This window comes from Watersipora subatra, chromosome 5, assembly GCF_963576615.1.
Source record: "Watersipora subatra chromosome 5, tzWatSuba1.1, whole genome shotgun sequence".
Lineage (NCBI taxonomy): Eukaryota > Metazoa > Bryozoa > Gymnolaemata > Cheilostomatida > Watersiporidae > Watersipora > Watersipora subatra.
The window spans coordinates 65,023,186-65,037,668 of record NC_088712.1 but is presented as its reverse complement, the minus strand read 5'-3'; the positions used below and the strand labels follow the sequence as shown (position 1 = coordinate 65,037,668).

The window sequence follows — 14,483 nt, the reverse complement described above, 5'->3', positions numbered from 1 at the left end:
AAGTTATTTTGCCTTGTATTAATCCTTTTTTCGAGAAATAGAATAAATGTCCCCTATTGTCTCCGTGGATAAATGAAAGTTATGTCATTTCTAATAGAAGTTGGTAAAGCTCCCACCCAGTAACAGAGGAAAATTAAATCAAGGTTATCAAGTTTTCACGATTGTGGAAAATTTATTTATCTATAACCTATGATATGAAATGATTATCTGCACTCCTTTACGCTAAAACTAAAAAAATGAAAACCTGATCCTTACCAAAATGGATGAAACAAGTTAATATGCATAAATGTATGTTCTAAACTAAAATCTAAAAATATTTTTAATATCGTAATGATCATTGATCTTCTTGATTGGTCTATATATATATATATATATATATATATATATATATATATATATATATATATATATATATATATATATATATTTCTCAAAGTATGTGTGTGGATTTGTGAGTCCCTCCAGCGATAGATCTTAAAATCTTGATATTAAAATTCTGTTTTCTGATGGATTTGAACTCGCGACGAATGCTTCAACAAGGTTATTATCCGGAGACTCTACCGCTGAGCGAGCACGACATAGTGATCTGACACTTTATCATATACCGCATACACCATACGCGTGCTAATTATTTTAGCCTTGCGTCCACGAGTTACGATGCTTCTGTTCAAAAGTATTTTGGGGCATAAGTGTATGCAACGTGATGCTTATTCGTCTTTTTTCGGTAGGGCTAATTTATTCGGCCCACAATATCGACAATAATTTTTCTCAAAGTTGAAATTTTGCGATTTGTGTACTGATTATATACAATGGAACCTCGGCTCTTGGACGCTAGGTTCTCGACCAATTCAGTTTTTAACCAAAGATTTTGAGATTTGTTCGTCTCGGATCTCGAACATAAATTCGAGAGCATGCGCATTGCAATTAGAACAGCTTTGGAAACAGCATACAAACATTAGTTAGCAAACGGAGAAGCAATTTACGCTTCATAAATTCTGTACAAAAAGGGAGGAACCATCTGGGACGAAGAGATTTACCGAATAGATTTGCTAGAGAGACAACCCCTCCAGTCGAGTTACCCTAAATTGTTTTGGAGGAGGATTCTCCTTCAAAGATGTGAAGTAAATGTGCCATTGCTGTTTATATTTTCTTTTTCACACGATTTCTGATGTAACTGATCTGTTGCATTTTTTGCTGTTTCTTTATCAATTTCTGCAATTTTGGTCATTGTATCTTAACCTTTAATGTTTTTCTTGTTTTAGGAGCAAAACGTACAAAATGTTTACTTTTGTACAAAACATACAAAGTGTTTACTCTTGTTTTCTTTTTCCATCATCATAAATAGAAAACCTTTTATTAAAATTAAACACGATCTATATCTACCCATTTTTATTTATATAGTATGCAGTATACAGTACAGTTTATGGTGTAAAATATAAAATACTTTACTGAAGTTGTTTTCTCACCTTGGAATGGATTAAAATTTACTTACATTCATTCTAATGGGAAAAATTGTTTCGGATCTTGAACAACTCGGCTTTCAAACCGAGGTTCCATTGTACGTTATCAAAAGAAATACTTTGTTGATAGTTATGAAATTTCAAGTTTACAGTATTTGAAAACCTTTACAGTTGTTTTATTTACTTTTAATTTAGTTGTTCTGCACAAAACCTTTGCCTTATGATATGAAGGTTGAAAGTTACAGCTGTTTGACAAAGTTTGAAAACCTTTAAAGTTGTTTTTATTTTCTCTTTTAATTTATTTCAACTACACAAAACACTTCTCTCAGGATATGTAGTTTGAAAGTTAGAATGACAAACGTTGCTATATGTTAAGTACCAATCAATTTTCTGTCCAAAGAATTTTTTCTTACTCGGCAACGCCGGGTAGCACAGCTAGTATGATAATAATTCAGATAATGATAGAGATGTAAAGCCTGGAGACTTTGAACACAATGAGAAGCGTGATGGCTATAGTAGCTCTGTTGATGATGATGATGTGTCTATTAGTTCTATCGTGCAAATTAGATGAGTGCCCCATAATAGCAACCCAAATACATGCAATACTAGTGCCACAAGCTCTAATGCAACTCATACAACCGCTTGGGATCAGGGGTTTGGGCAAATGCAACCACACAGGCTTTCAAGGGTTGGTTTAATGCCACTGACTTAGATGGTGACAGGTCTCCATCGCTCTACAATTTTTTCTCTCATTCCGCTCCCAACTTCATACCACTTGCTGCAACTTCACTTTAAGTATTTTGGATACTTTTTTTCTTCCTAACAAACAGTAAATATTGCTATGAGTTTACTCATAACAAAGCTAATAATTCTGCAACGACGGTTCAAACTCCATGCTCAGATTTTTTGCATGTCTCTAACAGTGCTAGTGAGCCTCCATACTTAGGCAAAAATTATGATCGTCATACAAGTTTAGGAAAGTTCTGGAACATTTTACAGTTAGTTGGCAACAAGGTTATTATCTCTCCAAAGTAATATGAAATGGTGAAACAGTCAAAAGAGTCAAAGGTCATCACTGTCTGGTCAATTACATAAAAACATCACCAGTTTGGTTCAAATGAGCACAATATTACAAACTAAAAGGCTGAATATGTGCACAACGCTGTCTGTAATAAGACATATCTTAACATATATAGCGAAGAGCGGCTATTCGATGGCTGTAACAAACCTTTAGAAAAATATGGTGGCAAGAATCACCATATTTGAGTTGATATTTGAATTACACCAGCCGAATTCTTTGAAGGTAACAGTTACACCAGCTGAGTTCTCTGTTGATAACAGTTACACCAGCCGAGTTCTTTTTGGAGAAATGCTCAGAAAGCAAATATATGTTCCTGGCACAGTACCGGCAGGTCGCGAGGTCTGCCTGATGGCATCAATGATAAGCTGTCAACCAAAGGAGATATGAGAGTCATGAGCAATGGCCAGAAGGAAACAAATACACATGCTGTCTACACCCGCTTTAAAAACTTGCAAGTAGATGCTTAGGAATGGTCAGATCAAATCATGGCAACTGTAATGGCAGAGTGTAATTCTGGATGGAGCAGCGTCGGCGTAGCTGACCAGATAAAGTACACTTATGCTAATGAGAAAAGAACCATAAAATACTGGAAAGAAATATTCCTCTATTTTATTGACAGAACAATGACTAACGGATACAGTAAGTATAAGCAAAACCACAATGTCACAAAACCGATGGAATCTAAAATTGTAGAGGTAATCGAAGACCTGGTCGATAGTTACCAAGTGACTCGTAAGAATGCTGGTAGACTAAGCCTAATAAACAGGTAGGCCAGATTCACAGCTAGACACATCTGTGAAACAATACAAGGCAAAAAACATGAAGTCTGTGCTGTTTGTGTCAAAAACAAAAATGACAGCTCCAAAGGACATCATAACAACATGGTGTAAAGACTGGCAGATATCTCATGCAGGTAATTCAATATCTTGGATAAAGCATAAAAACTTGCAAGTAGATGCTTAGGAATGGTCAGATCAAATCATGGCAACTGTAATGGCAGAGTGTAATTCTGGATGGAGCAGCGTCGGCGTAGCTGACCAGATAAAGTACACTTATGCTAATAAAGCATTTCACTAGATAAGTAAAAATAACAACAAGTTCATCCTGAATAATCAGAAGCTTTTCTCGACTCAGGCCTCGATCAGTTATGCAGGAGTCAAGATAAGACACGAAAATTATACCAATGGAGATTTATATGTAGCTTTGGAATGGATGCGCGAGGCATAATTAGTGCACTGTCACTAGTTTGTAGTTGAATATTTCGGCTATGGCACATCTACTAAAAAGAAATGTTTTCAACGGCAAGTAGAGTTGGAAACAACCACAGTTTTTATGAAAATTCCAAATAAACCAGGTATTTTTGGTTTAACTCGGTTTTTATAGTTTATATAATTTGACCAAGGTTTTTGCAATTTCAAGTCTAATTAACATTACTTACTATAGATGTATGATTGAGTCTTGAACATGCATATCTGGAATCATCAGTTAAAGATGGTACTGTGGGAGTTGTTACGAGAAAAAGGAGAGAAAACATGGAAATTTCCAAATGAACCTTTAGTCAAACATGAATGAAGAAATACAGAGCAGAAATCTTATTACATAAAGTGAATATATAACATACAGCTCTATGTATAAGTAAGAATTTTAATCCCAGTGATTAGTCGCGTGTTGGTGAAGAGCAGAGCATAATGATCTACAATTGCTAAAACTGTAGCAAAAATCAGTAAATAAGTAAATCTGTAAGGGTAGTAGTAGATACAATGTGTGACTGAATATGTACTTAGGTATTGGTCATACGATAAGTAAATACAAGTTTCTCTGCTTTCTCTGTGCCCAGTGTCTTTCTGACTTTTGAATGGACAAACCCAAATGTTAACACTAGAGTTGATTTTTCGAAACACAAAAAACTTAATAAACTGAAATCTAGCAATTCAACTACTTTGGCTTGTGCCCAATGAATGAAATATTTGTTTGCAAACTTAAAGCATTTGCCCAAAAGGATTTATTGTTTTAACTTCTAATTATAAACAATCCTCTCTCACTGGCCATATTTAAGAAAGTTTTCATTCATTATTAGAGACGATGATGGGATTAGTATATTTCACATGGTTTGCATATTTCATCATATCACTTGATAAAACCAATTGAAAGTGAAAATGATTACATCTAGTTACAACTTGGGCTCTACCACCGCCTCACTACTATGTGCCAAATGACTATTCACAGCTGATATTTACATATAATTGCATTTTTACAATGTAGAAACCACTAAGAGCTTAAAATACTGTTTTTTTTTACAAAAAAATGAAAAAACCATAAAAACAGTTATTTGGCGTGTTTAAACCACTTTGTTTAATCTTACGGTTAGACCGAACCAACCCTGATGGCAAGCCATTTAGCTGAACCTTTGGTGTTCATGTTCTTAAAATGTTTTAAGAAATGGACCATTTTGTTTCTTATGCTGGCAAAACTTGGCTATTTGACACACGACCATCAAATCATTTCCTTAAAAAACAGAATAGGCAGTAACAATTTATAGATTATTTGCTCTTCTCTGCTGCGGGAAGAGCAAAATTGGATTTTTATTCTGGAGGATCAGAAGCCATCCGCTCAAACCAAAATGCCCGCTTCAGCTCCAAACCATTTGTTTGCACCAAATTGTGTTGTCAGCAAAATGTCTAAATGGAACCTTATCAATGTAGTCAAGTTTGTTAATAGGGAAACAGTCAAATTGGTGAACTTATCTCTCAACGTCTCTACTCATCAGATAAAAGTCTCTGAACACAGCTCTTCAGATAACAGTATATAATTCATCTCTAAACACTACTCATCAGATAAGAGTATATAGTTCATCTCCAAACACTAGTCATCAGATAAGAGTATATAGTTCATTTCTAAACACTACTCATCAGATAAGAGTATATAGTTCATCTCTCAACACTACTCATCAGATAAAAGTATATAGTTCATCTCTAAACACTACTCATCAGATAAGAGTATATAGTTAAACCATAACTGTCACGAACAACTTTTATTGTTTTTACTAGGTAAATCAGACACGCTGATTCCGATTTTGTACTCAAAATAAAGATTAGTCCACTAACCTTCAAAGTCATTTAGGCTTTTTTAAAGCGTTTCAATATCCGTTTCGAAAACAACACAATCGGCATTACAAGCTCCGCCTATAAATATGTGACGAAACCTAGCTTTTTCAGAAACGGAAGTTAGGAAAATTTAGTCCGATTTAGAATAATAGAGATGGGTGTCTTAAAACCCATTATTACCTAAATCCAGCCTGTAAAATAATTTCAGTTTTTTATGAAAGGGATATAAACTATTTAAAATTGCTTGCAGCTTGTTACATGACGTTTAAATGGGCTGGACGCCGAGAAAAATGAGCTCAAAAAGCGCGGTTTTATCACGAGCTAGCGTTGTTATCGCGCTTTTTAAATATGCAATGCTAAATAGCTTATCTACCTTTCAGAAAAGACTGATATTATTTTTAAAGCTGGATTTAGATATTAATAGATTTTAAAACACCCATCTCTATTATTCTAAATCGGTCTAAACATCTCTACGTAACTTCTGTTCCTAAAAAGCTAGGTTACGTCAAGTATTTATGGGCGGAGCTTGTTATGCCAATCGTGTTGTTTTCGAGACCGATATTAAAACGCTATAAAAAATCCTTTATTACTCTGAAAGTTAGTGGCCTAATCTTTATTTTGATTACAAAATCGGAATCAGCATGTCTGATTTACCTAGTAAATACGATAAAAGTTGTTCGTGGCAGTTATGGTTTAATCTCTAAAACTACTCATCAGATAAGAGCATATAGTTCATCTCTTAACACTACTCATCAAATAAGAGTATATAGTTTATCTCTAAACACTACTCATTAGATAAGAGTATATAGTTCATCTCTAAACACTACTCATCAGATAAGAGTATACAGTTTATCTCTAAACACTACTCGTCAGATAAGAGTATATAGTTCATCTCTGAACACTACTCATCAAATAAGAGTATATAGGCCTAGTTCATCTCTAAACACTACTCATCAGATAAGAGTATGTAGTTCATCTCTCAACACTACTCATCAGATAAGAGTATATAGTTCATCTCTAAACACTACTCATCAGATAAGAGTATATAGTTTATTCCTGAACACCACTCATCAGATAAGAGTATATAGTTTATTTCTGAAGTAGTGAATATTTACCTCTATTAACAATACTCATCAGATCAAGTATGTAGATTTCCTGCATCTTACACACTTTTTCTGGAAATGTTAGCTTACTCAAGGGTTGAGACAATTCAAGAAGTCAGCAAGATCTTGCAAAGTTGCCGCATCATTAATCCATGTCTAAAAGATTAATTGAATCCGTACTTAAAAGGGCAAGTAGAGAAGTCTCAATTCCTTTAAACATTAACCAAAGTATATCCGAAACAATTCATTGGTTTACCTTTATGAAAGAATCCAGATTAGAAAAGAATGTTGAACAGTCCGTGTCTAATTAAGGCAGTGACACAATGTAGACAATTTTCCTCAAATTGAAAGACCATTACCATCTGAGCCATCAAAGGTAGATATCAAAAAAAGTTTGAACAGCATGTGCTTGATCAGCCTTCAGCCAGTTTTTCATCATAGACTAACTTTATAGAAGGTCTTTGAGTGTTGGAGTTGGTTTGTAGCAAAAAGAAAAGTCAAACCACTACTCTTGTAGTCTATTATTTTTCAGTACATACAGTAGAGTTACAGTACTTACCTGTATGTGGGTTTTTTAGAGGTTGCAGGGTCATTCACTAATAACAGACTTGACCCGAATGATGACTGGGATGCTCTCCAGAAGATTCAGAATCCATTCTATTTGCAACAAATTGCTAATGGAAAAAAGATGATGTGGGTAGATGCATTTTCTTGTGTCAGGGAATATGATAGAGACACTAAAAGAATCACAACAGTGCTAGGTTAGTATTTATCCTTCTAAAAATTATACCACTATCCCTTCAGGTTTGTTTACTGTTATATAATACAAAAATCTAGCAGTTTGCATTAGGAGCTGCATTTGAGGTCAAATTTCATTAGTTTCATAGCAGTGTAGAGTTGACTAGTAGAATATCTCAGTATCCACACTCTATGTACTCTTTTCCTTCAAGTCTATGTATTGTATCCAATACCAATTCAGTATCGTAATCTTTAAAATCTTCCATATCGTCACCCAACAATTATCGAAAATTAATAGAATATGACGTTTTGTACTATCAGGCCTCAGAAAAACATTTCTAATACTTAATTTACCATGAGGGACAGGTTGGAGGGCTCTAGCACTCTTTCGCAAATCTGGTGACGAAAACATCCATCACTCACCCAATAATCTGGTGTTAGGAGACCTCTAACACTCACTTATTAATCTGCTAGTAACGGACCTCTATCACTCATTTATTAATCTGGTGGTAAGAGACCTCTATCACTCACTCGATAATCTGGTGGTAAGAGATATCTAACACTCACTCCAAAATCTGATGCTAAGAGACCTCTATCGCTCACTCATTGATCTGATGGTAATCAGAGACATTTATCACTCACTTATTGATCTGGTGGTAAGAGACCCCTAATACTCACTTATTAATCTGGTGGTAAGAGACCTCTAACACTCACTTATTGATCTGGTGGTAAGAGACCTCTATCACTCACTTAATAATCTGGTGTTCAAGGTTAACTTGCAACAAAATTCACATTACAGTTATTTGGTATCAAAAGATTCACCATGTCTTATTCTGCTGTGTTGTAGGTGCAAAATATGTACAACTGTAATTACCGTACTTTTCGGACTATTAGCCGCTACTTTTTCTGACGATTTGAGCCATGCGGCTTATATAAAGGTGCGGCTGTTCCGTGGCTTTTTTTTCACCGCTAGGGCGCATTAACCAGAATCTCCGGTTAGTGTGCCTCTATTGGTGAGAGAAATTACGAAACAATGCCTAACGGTACTGTTCCGTTAGGCACTAGGTTAAAAAGTGTCGGTTAATACGAAACAGTGCCATTAGGCACTGTTCCGTTTTCAATAGCAAAGTTGCTGCTGCATTACAAAGCACCGTCCTGAGTTCTGCGGCCTATACAAAGGTGCGGCCTATGTATTGTTATATTATCGTTTTTTGAAAAATGAAGCAGATGCGGCTTATATAGGGGTGTGGTTTATAGTCCGAAAAGTACAGTACAAGCTCTTAAAAGCTCAAAAACAAACACTTAATTGCAGCCATCTCGAAAACGCCGTAGATTGGAATCCCTTTCCAAAATGACTTAAATAGGACGTATTTGAACACGATGGCTTCTGTTTACACTTTCATGCAACCTCATTCTTCGAAATATTTTCACAAATATAGTTTTCACATTCAATAAAACCATGTCTATTGTCCTTATGCGTTTATTTCATCATCATTGTAATGCTGTCACTTTGAGCACGGATATATCAAAACCTACCATAGAAATTCGTTTAATTTTTTAACCTTAGCTTGAAGGAGTACATATCATCCTCTGATAAACATGAGGAGCCTGTTGGTCACCTTGTGATAGTCGAAAAATGCTGCAGAAATTATTCGCGCCATTTGGCAGGAAGTAAGGGTCACATGGTCAGATTACGACTAGCCTATTAGCCCAGGCAGAAACGAAGCCGTAAAGTAGCGAGCATCTATATTTAATAAGGGCTTTCCGGTAGAACCCAAAGTGTTTGTCATAAACATTTCGTAGATACTTACTACAAGAAGTCTTATATTGAGCCTTTTATTAGCCTTTAATTTCACGTGATAACGTAGACCTATTAACTATAGTTAATAGGTCTTATTAACTATAGTTAATAGGTCCTATTAACTATAGTTATTAGACCTATTAACTATAGTTAATAGGTCTATTTGCAATAACATCATGTGTCAAAACAATAACCACAAAGTTTGAATGCGTCATCGAAATAAAGAGATTCCAAACTACGGCATTTTTGGGATGGCTGCAATTAACTGTTAGTTTTTGAGCTTTTAAGAGCTTGTAATCGCATATTATGATCTTATTTTCTGCTGGTTTCATCATACTGAAGAAACATAAAATATTGATACAATTTGAAAAAGAAATTTAAAATATTGAGTGATAATTATTTCTACTTTTGTGTTTGCAACCATTTTCCTGATTAAGTGCTGCTTATTTGTACAATTTACAGGTTTTCAGTTGTCATAATTTGGAGGTCGACTTTGGTGATAGGTAAACATTTTTACATTTTAGGAAAAGCTTGGGATTCCTGTGGAAAACATACACTAGACATACAACAAAATATTGCAGCTATATCTGGTATGGTTTATGATGAGATGAAAGACAGAATTTACATAACCAGTGTTATTCATGTGAGTTCATCCTGAGATATGTTTGGTCAGTCCATTACAAACATAATATTATTCATGTGAGTTCATCCTGAGATATGTTTGGTTAGTCAGTCATAAAAACAATCTTTTGACATAGTATATTAAGCTGCATCAAATGTTCTATTTTATATACATTTATATAATGTATATCATAGAGTGAAGACTACAGGCTTATATTTATATAATATGAATCATAGAGTGAGGAGTAAAGGCCTACATTTATATAATGTATATCATAGAGTGAAGAACGCAGGCTTATATTTTTATATAATATGAATCATAATGTGAGGAGTAAAGGCCTACATTTGTAGAATGTTATGTCAGAGACTGACAAATACAAAGATAAATTTTCATAATGTTTGCCATGAAGAGAAGAAACTTAATTTTCTGTCTAGACAAGTATTTGTTCATGTTTTACATCGCCTGTTAAAAATCCTAAATTTAAAGTGGACCCAAGGTCAGGGTTTTGCTATTTGTAATATCTAAAATACTAAGAAATGGTAAATCTATGAAATTTCAAGGTCATGATAGATATTCCATTCAGGACATACTATCATGCAAAATAATACAACCAGTTCTATAATATTGCTTCACAAGAATGATGAGCATCTTTACTGCCTTCAATATGATGTGATTAACAGTGGCTGAATTTTAATGCCGCTGTTCTAGAGAAGCCTTCTTATGTTTTTCAGGGATTGTACATGTACAGAAGAGCTCAACCTTCTGCAGATTACACTGGAAATCTTGTTGTACGTGTTAATGATGAGTCAGTGCCAGCAGGCTCCTACCCAAAACAGTTGATCATAAATGAACATTATCTATGGAACAAGGTGCCTTATGGTAAGTGGTTAGATCTCTATTGACTACAGATTATTTTGACAAAGAGAAACTCAACAACATGAACTTTGTTTAATTTCATCTGCTTATGCTGTATCTGTAAATGCTTTAATTTTTCACATTTTCTTCTAAATGCCTGATTGTTTACTTACCATTGCTTTTAGGCTGTTAGTAATATAATTCTTTCTAGCAGTTATTTAATAGATTTGCTGTGTTTCTAGTGTTAAATAAGTGCTACTAATAATTAAATTGCATCATACTATAAAAAGAAAAATTGTCACTTATGTCTCCGCAATGATCGCATGAGTTTTTTTTTCGAGTTTTTCAAAGTCACATGGAATTTTTTTCTAAACTGGTGAATATTCTTGCATTATTTCTTCCATACTTTTTTACGAGAAAACGGTCACAATGTAACAGCAGATAACTCCAAAATTACAAATCACCTGAAGGATGTTTCCCTATACTTGCGTACGGGTATAATTATTTAGAATACAGAATAATAGTTTGGCTCATAAGAGAACCCAACTATTATTCTGTTTCTATCAAAACATTGCTCAATTTCATGTTGAGTGTTTTATGTCGCCTACTGAAGAAGGACTATTATAGTTTGGGGTTTTGTTTCTCTCAACAATCTGTAACATAGTAAATGATATGAATGTCTACCAATCATGTTTGTGGGATTCATTCAGTTAGTATTGCAGGATTTAATAGATATGATCTTGATGGACTCAACACAACTGGGACTCAGCCATTTGATAATGTGACATTCGTCAGGTTTATCAGGTAAAACTATGGTCAATTTCTCCACAGTAGAAACTATTCCATTAGTTATTAACTAAGAAATGGATTAAATGGTTTCACTTTGTAACCTTACTGCTGCATAACATAGAGTGACTATTGTATGACTACTTCTTTTTATAGTGCAAGGGAACCTCAAAAGCAAGTCGACACAACGGCTTGGTACCAATATAACAATGGAAACACTGTTATTACTGATGGTGACAGTGATATGAGCGCCAGTCCAGTAAAGAATATTCTTACAATGACAGACACCAACAATAATAGAATCTCTTTCCTTGACACCACAACTGGTGAGTTTAATAATAACATCACTTTAGTCACTGTTTAACTACTTATTATAAACTAACAAGTTAATAAGAGATACAGTAGGTTTAATGATCTTATGTCACTAGTTCAGTTGCAGACTAGTATGTTAGTAGGTGATGAAATAGACTAGTTCTACTGAATATACTCGTTAACTAATACTGACTTAGTAAGAACTGATATTCACCACCAACTCAGCTACTACGCACCAACTAGTTCTACTGAAAATATTTGTTAACTAATACTTTGTGGGAGCTGAACCTCTGGACCGTTTTTGCTTTTTTCAGGAGAATTCACCACTATTTGTGAGAACCCACTCTACAGCAGAATTGGCAACAGAACCAACTGTACACTTACTGATATTACGGCTGGAGTGTGGGTGAACCATTATCAGTACATTGTCTATGACAAATCTTTCGGTGGATTCCAAGTCATAAATTTTATGAGTAAGTAAATAGCATTGCAGCATTGCTATAGCTCATATAAAGTTTCTTCTTTCAAGGTTTTTATGCAAGAGTATACGCACCATAAAACCTTTATTTGAATGCCATGGCACGCTATTTTTCAACTCTTCTCTTAAAGCTGCGCTTTATAATAGGTGACGGTCAAATAAAGGATGACGTATTTTTCAAAGACCTTGTCAGAATGTTGTGTAGATAAATTCAACCCATTCACGAGGGAGTCGAATGTCGCCTATATTTTTTACTATCCTTCGGGTGGTGCAACATTAACCCTTCTGTATGAGTGAAATTTGCTAACTTACTTACAAATTGTCATAGATCTTTAAATAAGTATGCATGAGGAAGCTGATACATGTCTCTACCAGTTGATATCTACTGCTCGCAATTAACCTGCGATGATCTTATAGTCTGCACTGCAGTATGTAGGAACTTAAGTTCTTCATTTCAGCTTAAACTTGAAAGCATTTTTTAAACTTATTTAACAAGGTTGTGTACAAACTGATTGCACGAAGCCAAAACTGGCTTCTTATGTGCAGTAAAACAATAGTTATGAGCGTCAATCCATTGTAAGCTGAGTTCAGATTACCGCAATCAAACTATCAAATAAAATGCCATAAATCTGCAAATTTATAAGCTTTATAATAATCTATTAAATGTTACAAATATATGTTCAAAAGCAAATGACATAAGTAAACCAAAATTATAATATGTGCAAAGACAAAAGCTAACATTTTAAAACAATTATTCACATTTTTAAAACAAAAGTATTTGCATTATTTGCTCGACTGATTGCTTTCTTATTGTTGTTTTCGATGAAAAAAAACATCTTTTAGTTGTCTAATATCTTCCACAATGCCTTCTGATCTCAACTCTTCTTCTGCACTGCTGAACTAGTTGATATTGATATCAGCGTCTTAACAATTTTTTGAGCAGAGCAAAACTTTTTCATGAGGCCATTTTGAATAGATACTTTTAGACCAAATAAAGGGAAACCGTGTGTATTCAAAATAACCTCAAAATGTTAGCGCATCTTCCAGCATAAATGCAAAAACCTTTCCTCGCATACATCAAAGTATCAAGGGCGCGTTAAAAATGAACTCCTTATTTAACCTGATACAGCTACCAGTTATTTCTATGGTTCGGCAATCAAAGTTTTTAATGAAAGAACTTGAAGACTTGAAGTGGGAAAACGTACTTTGATACGGACAGAAACGATGAACAAATTAATTGTTATTAATGTAATCAAGTCATTATTAGTACGGTTTTGTGGGCACTTTTGTACTAATTGCTTGCTATTATGAGTTCATGAAGAGTGTGAATGTCAAATAGTATCGCTCAAATAGATGTGGCGCTCAGATAGAGGTGGCATTCAAATACAGGCTTTACGGTCTGAAGGGTCTTATTGAGAATACATATCCAGGGTCTTATTGAGAGTACATATACAGGGTTTTATTCAGAGTGCATATCCAGGGTCTTATTCAGAGTACATATCTAGGGTCTTATTGAGAGTACAAATCCACGGCTTATTTGAGAGTGCATATCCAGGGTCTTATAGATAGTATATATCCAGGGTCTTATTGAGAGTACATATACAGGATCTTATTGCGAGTATATATATCCATGGTCTTATTGAGAGTGTATATTCAGGGCCTTATTGAGAGTGTATATCCAGGGTCTTATTGAGAGTGTATACCCAGGGCTTTATTGAGAATGCATATCCAGGGCCTTATTGAGAGTGTATACCCAGGGTCTTATTGAGAGTACATATATGTGGTCTTATAGTGTCAGACCTTTGTGAAATGTTCATCTGTCATACCTTTAATCAAGGTATTACAGATCAATCCTCAGTTGTGATTATAACAAACAGCAGGTGCAATGTTTGAGTGTCAGCTTATATGGGAGTTGTTGAAAAGTCCTCTTTTTTGGGTCAGTTTTTCAAATTTGGTGATATGGGCTAATATATGAATGCATATACACTGTATATGGTAAATATTTTAGGGAACAACATTGATTGGAAGACCTCCACTTTCTGTATCATTATAGATAATCTTAAATCAGTGATTGATATGCAGATCATATATTGTTTTAGGTAGTACATCGGCTAATGGAGAAACAGATGGATTAGGTGAGCAT

At 34.6% G+C, this 14,483-nt stretch overlaps 1 protein-coding gene across 1 annotated transcript in view; it reads left to right on the top strand.

Annotated features, from left to right (window-relative positions):
• Nucleotides 1–14,483, top strand: part of LOC137396359 (uncharacterized) — a 55,855-nt gene that overhangs the window by 35,589 nt on the left and 5,783 nt on the right. Inside the window, exons 5-11 of the mRNA XM_068082597.1 lie at nucleotides 7,327–7,509; nucleotides 9,812–9,930; nucleotides 10,641–10,788; nucleotides 11,487–11,568; nucleotides 11,707–11,876; nucleotides 12,177–12,335; nucleotides 14,440–14,475. Of these exons, the coding sequence (XP_067938698.1) occupies nucleotides 7,327–7,509; nucleotides 9,812–9,930; nucleotides 10,641–10,788; nucleotides 11,487–11,568; nucleotides 11,707–11,876; nucleotides 12,177–12,335; nucleotides 14,440–14,475 (897 nt within the window). The remainder of the gene's footprint in view (nucleotides 1–7,326; nucleotides 7,510–9,811; nucleotides 9,931–10,640; nucleotides 10,789–11,486; nucleotides 11,569–11,706; nucleotides 11,877–12,176; nucleotides 12,336–14,439; nucleotides 14,476–14,483) is intronic.